The sequence below is a fragment of the Acanthopagrus latus genome, chromosome 13 (genome assembly GCF_904848185.1).
Source record: "Acanthopagrus latus isolate v.2019 chromosome 13, fAcaLat1.1, whole genome shotgun sequence".
NCBI lineage: Eukaryota > Metazoa > Chordata > Actinopteri > Spariformes > Sparidae > Acanthopagrus > Acanthopagrus latus.
In genome coordinates this window covers 10,744,609-10,758,262 of record NC_051051.1, presented here as the reverse complement: position 1 = coordinate 10,758,262, position 13,654 = coordinate 10,744,609, and the positions used below count along the sequence as shown (strand labels likewise).

Here is a 13,654-nt window from a genome sequence, read left to right as displayed (position 1 = left end):
AAATCATGGAGGAGCTTCATTTCTCCAGGTCTCAACTGTCGGGAAAGTGCAACGTTGATATCAGTCTGTCAAACCTCGCTCTGCATTAAAAACATTCAGTCACACACACACAAACAAACACAGCCCAGTTTTACAAGTCCAACAGGAAAAAAAACGTTTATTTTTGGTAAGATATATTGGTTCCCTAATAATTTCACCCTCATTCAGCCACAACTAAACACATACATTCGAAGCCTTGAGACATGCTGCCTAGTATAGCATTTTTTCAATACAGTACTTTCTCCATAGGCATTCTCAGAAGTTACAGTACATTGTTATTATTAAAAATTGCGCTATGTTGTGTCGAGATAAATACAGCATTGAATATTTGGAAGCTTGTACTAAAAACACATTAGGTATAATTGTGAGGGGAAAAAAACAAACAAATATAGAGCAAATTTATCATTTTAACTGCAAAAATGTGGGATTGTCTGCTGTTAAACATTTCATTTTGAAGTCCCAGTGAACTTTTTCTTTCTTATAACACAGTTTATTCAGAATAAACTCCACAGACAGTTGCAGACATTTTAGAGTTCCAAATTTCCTACTTTATCTACATAGAGCAGCTTCATTACCACAGGCATGGGAATACATCTGTGAGGACAGCATTCTGACTGGTGGACAAAATGCAATCATTTATACAATTTGTGAAACGGATGGAATGAGTCTTTTCCAGAAATGGTCATATAACTGTCCAGTACAACGAGGAGTACACACGAAAGGCCTCATGGGTCTACATCTGACTCGTATCTTTTTGTTTGGGTCCATTGTCCGGTGGGATTTCAGTGCAATTAACAAGTGGTTCATCGTTCAACTTGATTGAAAGCCAACGAAAAGTCAGTGTTCCCCTCCTACCCAGTCTGTGCTTGTGTGAAAAATTACTGTAAATATACTTCCAACCTACATAATGACCAATAAAAAATGGAACAAAACTTAAGAAAAACAAACAAAAATCAAAAATGAAACCCCTGTCGAGGCTGAAGTCCCATGACAGCAAAAGAGGTGACTCTTAAAAGAGGTAAGGAATGGACCGTGTCGCTTGAATTCAGCTAAAATAAACACAATGTTTTTATTTCAATTCCTCATCATTCGTCATCCTCGCTATCTGATTCCTCTTCTTTCTTCTCGGGCTCCTTGGGTGGGGGGACGGGGGGAGGGAGGTCCAGACGAGCCCATGACATCGCCTCGGACTTCTTCATGGCTATCTCGATCTTGGCGGCCATCATGTTTACTATACTCTTACTCACATCTATCACCTAGAAGGAAAAGAGGGAGACAGAGAACGATGACATTAACAAACAGGTAGTAACAAAAAAAAGACTGCAAGACTTTTTGCTTTGAAAATAGGGTCTTTGGATATTCATATCAAATAAACATATTATGGGTCATGAAGAAGCTGTACTTACTCCCCACAGGCTAATTTTCTGCTCAAACTCCTTCTCTCCCTCAAATATAACATGGATGTTGAGCTGAAAGGGGTAAGAAGAAATAAAAATTAGATGGAGTAGAACACAATGAACAACTAAGCAGTGTATATATGGACATACGGTAAATGATTTGACAGGCTGCATATAGCCTCCCTCACCGTGGTGCTGTTTGCATCCACGTAGCTGAGCTCCGGGATGGAGTTCTTGGCATAGATGGAGATGATGACCTGCGATCCGGTCTGGTGCCAGTCAAACCGACACGGAACCACTTTCTTACCCTGCGAGAGGGATTTCAGATAAACATTTGACACACATTCAGCTTTTCAGTCTCCGCTTTGACCACTAGATGGAGTCACAGCTGAGGACTTGCACACATAAATGATGACTTGCTATCACACTTACTGAGTCTTTTTTCCTCCATAGATGTGCTCCCTTGGTGCAGCCCTCTTGAGAGAGGAAGGTGTTAAAGTCAGAGGTTTTCCTCTTACAGCAGCTCCAGTATTTCATCCTGGAGACGCAGGAAAGACATACACCTGCTGTATTTATAGCAGTCGATAACTTGTCACTCAAGAGGACCAGAAAAAAAGACTAACAGGAAGAGTAACAGGAAAGTGCTAGTGTTGCTATTCCCGCTTCTTTTACAGTTTCCAGAGAATTTCTGCTGTTTCATGTCAATAAAGTGGAAAGAAGAGATGGAGAGTAGAGGGATGTTATGAGCAGGTAAATAATCATCAGTTGTACTAACCCTTCATGGAAGATAGGAAACCCAGAGTGGTATGAGCACACGTCCGAATCGCTTGCAGGTCCGTCAAAACTCTGTCGGTGGCAACAAAAGTGCAGTTCAAACACTGAAGGTGATTGTTCTTGTTTGATTCAATTGTACAGTATGACACTCCTTGTTCTCCTCAAATAATGAAACTCTGTACATAATAATAATAGTCAGGTTATTGAACTGACAGGTCTTAAATAATTTCTCTAGTACTTTCATCTCATTGCAGATGAATGGAGTCATTTAGAAGGATCACTTAAAACCTATTTCCTATTATTTTCTAATATTACTCTAATGATAGAGGTAAAGTTTTTCTGGGGATGAGTAATGACTACAATGTTCTTTTAAAGTGCCAATTTATACTCTACCAAGACCTCGACTGATTAATCAACTAAAAGCAGGCAGCCCTTGAGAGAATATCTCATGGCTTTCAATCAAATCAGTTAATGTACAATTATGTAAATCATTGAAGCCCATCTCCGAGCTTCTACAAACCCAAGTCAATACACATGATTCTCACAATTTATTTTCTAATCTTGGGGTTTCTGCTCTGACAGGCCATATTATCTTGAGCACATATGTCTTTTTGTTTTTGCTTTGCATTCGTCTCAGAGTGAATGTGGAGGAGGAGGAGGAAAAGGAGTTGGATCTACTTCCCCTCACCCAGTGCGCTGAGCTTTTTTGGTGTGTTACGACTTCTTTGTCAGGATCAGCTTGGATGATTTGTTTTTGTTTTTCGTTTATTGACATCTGTTTATGGATTTTTTTTTTCAAATATGGTAATTGAATTTGGCTTAGAACTAGAGAAAAAAGTGGAAACTTATTTGGCAGATTTCAGAGGCGTGAATCGAAAAGGGATTCAAGCGGATGCTGCCAAAGCCCTATATAACTTCCATTTCCATGGCATAACAATTTATGTTTTTTCCCAACAAACACCAACATATTCACCTACCTTAAGACAACCTCCATTCTTACAGGATGTTCCAATCTTGATCTCGTCACCGTCTTCCTCTAGAGAGACAGAAAGAGAGACAAAGAAATGACGCCCACAATTTGAAGAGCACCTAAAAAAATGCATCCACAGTTATGATGACTCGTCCCCTCCCTGTCATCTTTTACTTAGATGCCACATAGTGAGTGATGCAGGTGAGGGCAATTTCCCAGTGGCCATCCATTAACTTCCACTGTCAACATGACCTTTCAGTCTACTAGGAGTAGAAGGTAGTCGTCTATGACAAAGAGGAGAAGACAGTTTGGAGACAAAGTTCTGTTCTTACCTTTTTTCTCTTCCTCGTTTTCAGAAAGCTTCAGTTTCTCCAGAGCCTGCTTCAGAGAACCAGAGACTTTATGCTGCAATCTCACCATCGGCTCATCAGCGCTGTAAAAAAATAAATTAATTAATAAATAAAACAAGGCATGAAACAATTAGAAAGGGAGGGAGAGAAGGACTCTGTTTTTTAATTGAGCTGTAAATTGAAAACTTATTGGAAGCGTACTGTGGTCTTCATGCAATGACTACATAATCTGCATCTATGTCATTTCAAAATTAGGTCTCGGGCCCAAAGCCGGCCTAAGACCGGTAGTCTACATGAACTGAGTTCCACTATTCACACATAATTGCCTCATCAGTTGCTTGTCCACTCTCTTTTGAACTCTGCTGGGAAGTATCCAGGGTAAAAGACCATGGAGCACCGTCAACTATCCTGTGCATCCTCAGAGCGCGATTGATAATTTCAAGCTGATTTAATACATATGATACTGTACCTATCCTTTTATGTGTTTGATACTAAGCCAGAATACCTAACAGCAAAATGTAGCTCAGGAAGCTAATAGGGATGTAAAGAAGCCAGCTTAACATACTGAATGGGAAAAAAAGGAGTTATTCTTGTTTCTTGTTTTTGTTTAAATGTGATCCTAAGTTTCTAAATCTTTGTATTTCGAGAAAAAAACAAACAAAAAAAACATTTGCTATAATATAAATATTTCTAACCTTGGTCTTTTTATCGCCTCCTGAGGTTTAGGTGCCGAGATGATATACTCGTTAAACTTTGATTTTTGGTCATCCACGTCTTTCTTTTCTCCCGATGATGTCACATCTGGTTTCACTGGCTCAGGGGGCTTCTCCTTGTTGTGGGGACCTTTTGTGCAGCCCTGCCAGGAGAAAAGTCACTGGGTTGTACTCACAAACAATGAGCAATCTGGCCAATATATCCACAGCAAGAATGTGGCAGTCAATGCCTATGAAAACAATAGACAATGGAGACTTAACCCTGAAGGATCAAGAGTATGGATTAAAACGGAGAGAAAAACTTACAGCAATGCTGAGGAAGTCTGAGAAGTCGGTAGTTCTTCTCTTGCAGCAAGACCATCCCTGAGGAAAGTCAGAGAGACGTTAACTTTGGGCAGATAACGAGACACAAGCCAACGCTGCATTTTCAGGCATTTTACCTTCAATGCATCATGGAATACTGGGACTCCTGGATGATAGGTGCAGCCATCTGTGAAAATAAAACAGAAATTTAGAGGAACGATATAGTGGAACAGGTGTTCCGGCATCAGATAAAACACACACCTGACTGATTATTGACTTTTTAGCTTTTGTGGCCTAATTCTAGTTTCACAAAAGAAACAAACTTTCTGCTTTCAAAACACACAGCGAGCTGCTCACTGAGGCAAAAAAGCTCATTTCTTTTACAGCATGATGGGTTGACTTGTAAAATAATAGCTTCTGAATGTGTTGAGGCCATCTGAGAACCAACAACTACAAATTATCTATAGCGCTTTTCAGCTGTTAAGATGGGCATTTGATGGTAAAGCACTACAGCATCTGTGATGTCTTTCTGCACTCGCTTGTCCTTTCATAGGTGGTACATCTCTCAAAGGACTTTGGTCAGCAGTGTCTGATGCTGCCTTCACAAGGCAGTCAAAAAACACATTTCTTATAGCGGCAGAATAAGATTTCTAGACCAGGATATCTGCAGCACCACACCCCTCAATTATAAGGCTGTTTTGTCACACATTTGACCTTTCTGAAAAATATTTCAATTAATTGTGCAGTCCTATCTGTTGATATATGCACTCATCTGCTCACTAGGGGTTGGCAATCTTTTCAGCAGTATTTGATGGCCATATGGGGTCAAGTCTGTCCAGAATTTATCATAATGTACTCCGGCAAGTGTCAAAGAGACTTTCATACTCGAATAAAAATGATCTAATATGCTGAGGTGGATGAACCGATCACAGGTACAAAAGTGACAATGACACAGAATAGTACATGGTAAAGACAAACACCAAACTACAGACTTAACAAACCAAAGAAACCCAGAACGGATAAATAGAATTGAAGTTTTTGCAGATAATGATTTTCTGATACTCAGTATTTGACTTTGATTAAAAATGAACGATATTGTTACATAAAACTTGAATCAGATTTGGATATTTTGTCCTTGTGAAGTGCAGCACTGACAATACATAGATAAATAATAAACGTGGGAATTAGGAAATGAATTGGAAAGATTTATTAAACTGTCCTTTTTAAAAGGGAATGAATTTCTGTGGAGGCTAAAAAAGTTTTTTCCCAAATGGAGGCGAAATTTCAATATAAGCAACATAGAAGCCAGACAAGACAAAAGACAATCAGAAAGTTTTATACACGAACAAGTTTAAACCAATGGCTTTATGATGCGCTTCAGATTACATCAGAAAGTTTGACAGATCCTCACTTGCGATTTGCTTTAAGTGGAAAAGACAGCAGGATTTTGTAAAATATTGTCTTCTTAGATCTGGCCAACAAGACAAGCCACGGTGGGATGAAAAAACAAAAAAGAACTGGGTCTAACCATATATCAAGCATTTTCAAGCACTAAAAGTAATGACTATACTCGACTGTTATGAAATGAGGCCTCCAATTAAAGTGGAAATCAGACTTGACTCAGACTTGGGGAGGCTATATCTAATAAAAAGGAAATAAGGGACTCACCCAGGTTTTGTTGTGGGAGTTGAAGACAGCAATACAACCTTGAATGTTCAATTATATTTAGATCACATTCATAACTTAAGATTGAGAACTGAATAACTGGGACCATAATCTTTTCCCTACACAGCCAGTATCTTCCTAACAGTGTTGGCGGAGCACTGCACTTATGGAGATTAGTCATAAAGAGAACAACTTCATTTAATTTTGTGTGTCAAATCTGGAAAGAAACTCAATTATTGCTTTAAACATGACAAAAGAACTTATCTTCTCTTGAGTGGTGTTACAAATGTATCTGACTCCCTAGGCATCTTGTGTAACATTAAATTTAAAAATGTGGCCACTGTTTGGGAAAAGATAACGCACTGTAAACATATCATGACTTCATTTGTCAGATGTCCTGATTTCTAAATGAGGCCCTTGGTTATTGGGGAGGCTGCTGGCAGGAGAAAATGTGGGTTCAAAAAAAACACGTTGGCATAAGCCCTTCTGGAAGTAAAAAGAACAGGAGTAGCTCATGAATAAATGTTCCTTCTTTCCTATGGGTTTCTGAAGAGCAGAAACTAAATATGAGGTTTATATTTTCAAAGACCTAAAATAATTACATAAGGAGGTTCAGATTTCCTTGGCGATTATGATAGTATCAAGAAAATATACAGTAAATCTAGTTAGGGCTGGGGGATATTGCCTGAAAATACAATTGCAATATTTTAGGCTACATTGCAAAACACCCTACATATCAATATTCTTCATAAATGCTACGTTTTGGTGACAAAATCAAGTACAGATCTGTACAATAAAAACTGATATTTGGGTGATATACGATATGAAAACTACAGGAATTTTCTCCAGACAACTTGAACAACTCTACTAATATCAATGAGTGCTGTCAAAAATATCAAAATACACGGTACATGGATTCCAAATATTTGAAACAATTACAATATGATTTTTTTGCAGTACTCATCGGACCCACATAGCTGCACCACCTTGAGAAGTAGATTCAATTAGATGCGGTTGTTTATAACACACAGTACACAAGAAATGTTATACACTAAAATTTGCCCTGTTGTACCAATTTTTCCCTTAATATTTAAATTTAACTATTATATTGCAAGTATTGGATCAAAGTTAAAAATTCAAGTATCCTGACTATATTTTAATTGATATTGCGACAATAATTGTAGGAATGACAACTGGCACCTTAACAGAGTAGTCATGCATTCGATTTTTAACAAATTCTTATCATCATAATGACTAAATGGTTAAAAGCAAGTAACAGAAGAAGTTGAACAGGCCCTGGACAATAATCAGTCCGATATGCAGCATTTTGCACGCATCATCAGTATCAGTGATTTTTCAGTCAGATTGCTCATAAAATGAACAAATCTAAAACTGTGCTACTTTGGCTCTGATGCTACATCCTCTCCCACAATGTCCCGCCAATGACACTATCTGACTGGTAACATGTCACAGTTAATAGCCCATAAACACTGAATAATATGAACCTTCAAAGTAACTAAATGTGTCAACTATACCTAGTGGAGAGGAAGTATAAAAGTCAAGTACTTTCCAAGCAGAAAATGGAAAGTACTTGTCGTTAAGAACAGTATTTGAGTAAAACTATACGTTGATGGTTTATTCCATCAACTGTTATTCGACGTTTTGACACAAAGACTTTAATTTTTACTGCAAATGGATATCAGTCCCACATATCGGTTTTCAGTGTTCTTGGTTTTCTGATATTCGGTATCGGCCCTGAAAGATTTATATTGGTCTGGTAAGTTAAAGAAATCACATAACTTGACTGTAAAGCAGCCTTTTAAAACCAGGAGAAGACTACACTTTTGCCATTTCATGATTTAACTAAATCACAACATAAGAAAATATTTAGTCGCATGTGCTCTTTAATTGAGCTTCACAGCTAATCAGCCACTTGATGGATATTTTTAACTAGTTAATCAGGCCAGTGGAATAACGTTATAACTTGATGCAATGAATAAAAACAGAAAAAAACATTATTTCATACATCTGGATACTATTTCCCTCACGGCTGACTGTCTTTGCTGCCATTAGAGTTGTTGAGAGGGGAAAAACTTATTTCTCTGTTTTAGCACTTGTGGTAACACCGTTATTTGTATGGTATTAGCACTGATACGTGTGCTGTAGAATACACTACATGTAACACAAAGACTGAATGTTTCCTCCACTGTAACTTTACACCTCTTTCTGTGTGCCCTGTCCGGGAGAACGCTCCTTCTAAAGTCTAACCTCTAACCTGCTAATCAAACAGCAGCTTAGCATGCTAACAACATCGTGAGAAGTCAACGAAGGCCCACGTGTTATTAGCTTCCCGAGTTATACGGCACTATAGCAGTGTTCGTGAATTAAGTTGTAACTGTGTTAGGTCCGGTCCGCTTATAAAAAGGTCAGCTACATGGCCTCACCGGGCCTGCTCGCTGTAGAAATTTCCAGAATGTTCAGAGGTTAGCTTGCTAGCGGACTGTTACCACCGGGCACAGCGACAGTTAGCGTGAACTACAAGACACTACTCACCGTCTGGGTTGTTTTCTGGGTCAAACCGCTGTCCGCATCCCTTATTATAACACAAGACGGACATACTGATAAGTGAAGTAGGTTCAAATGATGGCCAGATTTGTTAAAAAAAAAAAAAAAAAAGCTCGTGTGAGAGAGATACAGAGCCGAATCCGTTGCCTCACACTGCTGTACATTTACACCGCTCTCACTTCCGGATGTTTTCGGCCGCACTCGGCAAATATCGGCCGCTCGCCCAGCCCGCCTCATCCATCCTGAGAGCGCACCGTGGTCCCGCACAAGCGACAACTGATGCTGACCGCTTCCAAACTTGCGTGAAGCGACACGTCCCCTCCGTGCCACATTTGTTTCGGACCTCAGCCTCCTCGCAAACGAGCGCCCGGCTGTTTTAAACGCCAGTTTCGTGTTAACTATTGCAGTTAGAAGCCGAAAGATGCCCACTGCACTCAGGGTTACAGTAGTCAGGTGCACGAAAACTGGGGCAATAGCTATTTAGTTTTTACGAGGATGGCTGCAGCTCAGTAGACAACAGCCTGTCGGGATTTTGTGCACATTAATTTTTTTTCCATCCCTCCGATCCACCGTCGACTTGTGCGCGACTGGTTAAACGCGTTTTTCTTTTTCCTTCCTGTCTTTCTTTCTTTTCTTTTCTTTATTATTTTTTTACTGTCAGATCCCCGCCGGAGAGAGGATGGAAAAGGATTTGCTCCTACTGATTACAGCTGTTTCGTCTAAAGGTAGGGCACGCTGTGCGATGTATGGATGTCTTGTGCACAATACAAGTCAATTAAGCTGCAGACGACCCGAGCTAAATAATGAAACTAGTGCATTTTGCACGGAGGCGAGCTCCACTGGATCCGCATCAACATGGGAGACGATAATGCACCCCAATATCTCCCGGGACAGTCTACCTCTGGGGAATGTTGATTCGAGTCGTTCAATTCCCGACTGCCTATATAGTGCTGACAGTGAGGCTTTGATTTGGGTTTCGTACAATACAAAGTAAATTGGCTCCAATTTTATATCATCTGTTGTATTATTTTATTCCCATTATTGTAGTTCCTGTTGAAGTTGTATGATGACCAATGAAAGACTGCTGTAACGCCATGCATACATTCAGCAGTATCTATTCTAGCTCCTAAAACATTTGAAAGGTGCTGTAATTAAAATGATTAAAAATAAGATTAAAAAAAGAATTTAGATAGAAGAAGATGTTTTAACTAGGCCACCTCATTTATGCCCTCCTTTCCATTCCTGGATGTTATTTAATGGGTTAAAACTTGTGGCTATGCCTGCCTTCCAGTTAACATCATGATAACTTTTTCTAAGGAGGCTGTTAAAAAAAAAAAAAAAAATGTTTGTGCAACTCAATTCTGAAAGAGTGCGCATCTTGTCAGACCATGGTGTCTTTTGTCTGACCTACATTTGCTCTTATCTTGACATTTGCTCTCATCTTATAATATCACATTCCTGGTGTTCTGTCCAAAGAGGCGTCCTTGTGTCTTTTAGTCTTCTTATGTCTCACAGGGGGCTGTGTAAATGCACTGTGCTTTGATGTGGTTTGTTGAAAGATATATCATTCTTTGCTTGTGAGCCTTTCGAGTGCAATGTTCAGTGTTTGAGTGCATCATTGAATATGCTATCATATCCCTGTAGTGATAAGCTGCACCTCTGAAATGCCTTTGTAACTTTTGTCTCACAGGTCTACATCAAATTTTTAGCATGCAGGGAGCATGTCTCTAACAACTCACCAACTGAATCCAGATCTGTTTTTCTCTCTTATTTTTTCCAAATGTAGGGTGACTGGGTGATGGAATAGTGATGAAGCCTAATCGGTGGGGAAATATGCTTCCTCTACCCAGCTTTTCTCTTATTTTCCATTTTATTTGCCTCTTCCTCCTCCTCCGTTTCCCTCCAACCTATGCCCAGTTCTTGGCAGAACCTAGGGCAGGACAAGGCCTGCTGCTTTTCACCCAGCCTGCCTATAATGCCTCTATCTTTGAGAACTCTGCTACAAGAACTTATACCAGGAGTGAGGTCAAAATGGGCATCATTCTTGGGCCACCTCGGTCTTTAGACATTAAATATTCCATTCAGTCTGGAGACGCTGAGGGAATTTTCCAAGCTGAGGAGTTTATAATGGGAGATTTTTGTTTCCTCCGCATACGCACTAACGGAGGCAGTGGTGCCATATTGAATCGGGAAGTGCAGGACAATTACACACTGACAGTTAAAGCATCTGCACAAGGAGGCCTAGAGGCCTTAGCGACTGTTTATATCAAGGTCTTGGATACCAATGATCTCCGACCTCTCTTCTCCCCAACCTCCTATTCATTTGTTGTCTCTGAGAGTGCCCCTCTGGGTGCCAGCATAGGACGTGTAACAGCCACAGATGCTGACATGGGCTCCAACGGGGAGTTCTACTACTTCTTCAAGACCAGAGTTGAACTGTTTGCTGTTCATCCGACGAGCGGGGTCATAACCCTGACTGGTCGGCCCAGGATGGACAAAAAAGATCGATTTGAGCTGGAGGTGCAGGTGGTTGACCGAGGGATGAAACTCTATGGCAACAACGGTATCAGCAGCACTGCTAGATTAGTCCTAACTGTGCAGCGAGTCAATGAATTTGCACCCGTTCTCACCGCTGTTGCTGTCGTTCCATCGTGGGTCGACAAAGACCCAGTCTATGCCATAGTTACTGTGGAGGACAAGGACGACGGGATATCGGGGGACATAGAGTGGGTGTCCATCATTGAGGGTGACCCCTTCGAGCAGTTTGTGGTTGATCGGTCACCCGTTGGGAATGAATATATGGTGAAGACCTCAGAATTGCTTGACTGGGATACATTCCCTTATGGCTGCAACTTAACTTTCCAGGCTAAAGACAGAGGTACTCCTCCTAAGTTTTCCAAACCCCAAGTTGTTCAGTTGTTGGTTACAAAGCCAGACCCGGTGTTGGCGAAGTTCGAGAGAGATGTTTATGTATTTAAGCTGAGTGAAATAGCTCCTCCAGGCACTATTGTAGAGGTGGTGAAAATCTCCCCAGCTCCTCTGAGTGTCAATTACAGCTTCAGCGGCTTCTCTGATCCAATGTACTTTGATATAAACCCTTTGACTGGAGTTATTACGACCACAAGGCAGCTGACAAGGATATCACAGGATTTCATGGAGATGGAGGTGGTTGATATTATTAGTCAGCAGCGGACGAGGATTCAAATCACCATAGAGGATGCAAATGACAACTCTCCAGTGTTCAACAAGCCGTTCTATGACATCGCAATCAACGAGAGCTTACCTGTCGGCACCGTTATCCTCATAGCATCTGCGGCAGATGACGATAAAGGAGACAATGGGTTCGTCACCCACACAATAAGTGGTGAACAATCTCTTCCATTTACCATAGATCAGTACACGGGGGAGATGAGGATCACACAAGATCTGGACTTTGAGTCATCAGATGATATGTATGCTTTCGCAGTGCGGGCCTCTGATTGGGGTACACCCTACAGACGGGAGACTGAGGTTAATGTCACCATTCGTCTTGTAAATGTTAATGACAACCAGCCCCTTTTTGAAATGATTTCTTGCAGGGGGATGATAAGCCGTGATTTCCCTGCCAGCCAGACTATTGTCACTATGTCAGCTGTGGACATAGATGAGCTAGGAATGGTGAGCTACAAGATACTGTCCGGTAACGAGCTGGGCTATTTTGACTTGAATCCAGACACGGGGGCTTTGTCGCTGAAAAAATCATTAGCAGCGGAAAATTTAAAAAGTGGGGTGTTCAACCTGAAAGTCGTGGCGACAGATGGAGAGCTGTTCTCTGATCCTACATTTGTGAATGTGTCAGTGGTGCGGGGCAGGATGGCACCCATGGGGTTCAACTGCAAGGAGACCAGGGTAGCCCAGCTGTTGGCAGAAAAAGTGCTCTCAAAAGCATCTGCTATGGCAAGACCAAGACCAGATGAGAGATTTACGGACCTTTTCTCTCTGAACAAACAGGCTCCACAGTTTGAGGCCTTGCCCACAAGTATTCTAGTGAGAGAAGACCTTGCTGCTGGCACCAGTGTATTTCAGGTGAGGGCACGCGATGGTGACCCAGGCTTCAATGGCCGTGTTCTCTTTTCCATATCTGACGGTAACAAAGAAAATTGCTTCAATATCAACATGGACAGTGGGCTGATAACTGTGCTGCAGCCACTCGACCGCGAGCGATCGGATCGTTACTTCCTTAATATCACCATCTACGATCAGGGTGTTCCTCAGATGTCCAATTGGAGGCTACTGACTGCGATCATCGAGGATGCAAATGACAATGACCCCCAGTTCTATGAGGACAGCTACTCTGCCCTTGTTGTAGAGAACTCAGCCATTGGTATGGAAGTTATCACCATCACTGCGTTTGACAGAGACATGGGTCAAAATGGACAGCTCTCCTTCGTAATGCTGACCAGTGTGCCTCAGTTTGGTATTGACAGTGAGACAGGAAGTGTGTTCGTTGCCAGCCACTTGGACCGAGAAGCCATCCAAATGTTCACTCTGAAGATCGAAGTGAGAGACAAGGCTGAAAGAGGCACCCGAAGGTCAGCAGTCACTACTCTAAGTATAATAGTGGACGATGTCAATGATTGTGCCCCGGCATTCATCCCAAGCAGCTACAGTGCTCGAGTTTTGGAGGACCTCCCACCAGGGGCTGTGATTACTTGGGTTCAGGCTCGGGACCCAGACATTGGCCCCGGTGGACAGGTCCGATACTCCTTGATTAATGACTTCAACGGCACTTTTGAGGTAGGTGCTGTCTGTCACTTTTTGTTTTGTCTACACAGTTGCATATGCTGATCCCCTTTTTATTGGCAGTTTATGATGAATGGGATTGTAATGCTTCGTACA

The 13,654-nt window shown here is 41.2% G+C and overlaps 2 protein-coding genes across 4 annotated transcripts in view; one reads left to right on the top strand and one right to left on the bottom strand.

Annotated features, from left to right (window-relative positions):
* Nucleotides 1-128: 128 nt before the first annotated feature.
* chordc1b (cysteine and histidine-rich domain (CHORD) containing 1b) lies at nt 129-8,969 on the bottom strand. The gene is made up of 11 exons (XM_037118933.1): nt 8,765-8,969; nt 4,684-4,733; nt 4,550-4,606; nt 4,226-4,386; nt 3,513-3,613; nt 3,188-3,246; nt 2,212-2,282; nt 1,869-1,974; nt 1,625-1,744; nt 1,446-1,508; nt 129-1,295 (listed from the first exon to the last, which is right to left on the bottom strand). Exons 1-11 carry the CDS (start codon nt 8,826-8,828, stop codon nt 1,125-1,127), a joined length of 1,023 nt encoding a protein of 340 aa, XP_036974828.1. The 5' UTR covers nt 8,829-8,969; the 3' UTR covers nt 129-1,124.
* Nucleotides 8,970-9,306: 337 nt separating this feature from the next.
* The window catches only part of LOC119030939 (protocadherin Fat 3), a 78,477-nt gene continuing 74,129 nt past the window's right edge, over nt 9,307-13,654 (top strand). For 2 of the 3 annotated variants that reach the window (XM_037118929.1, XM_037118928.1), the window contains exons 1-2: nt 9,307-9,501; nt 10,563-13,552. In XM_037118929.1, coding sequence (XP_036974824.1) covers nt 10,586-13,552 — 2,967 coding nt within the window. In that variant the 5' untranslated portion in view covers nt 9,307-9,501; nt 10,563-10,585. Of the gene's footprint in view, nt 9,502-10,562; nt 13,553-13,654 lie in introns of those variants that run through there. The other variant, XM_037118930.1, reaches the window with a different exon arrangement.

Coding starts and splice junctions, on each gene's coding strand:
- chordc1b (XM_037118933.1), bottom strand. CDS start 8,828: ATGTCCGTCTTGTGTTATAATAAGGGATGCGGACAGCGGTTTGACCCA. Junction 4,387..4,549: donor CAGACTTCCTCAGCATTGCT/GTAAGTTTTTCT, acceptor TTCTCCTGGCAG/GGCTGCACAAAAGGTCCCCA. Junction 1,509..1,624: donor TGGATGCAAACAGCACCACG/GTGAGGGAGGCT, acceptor TACCCCTTTCAG/CTCAACATCCATGTTATATT.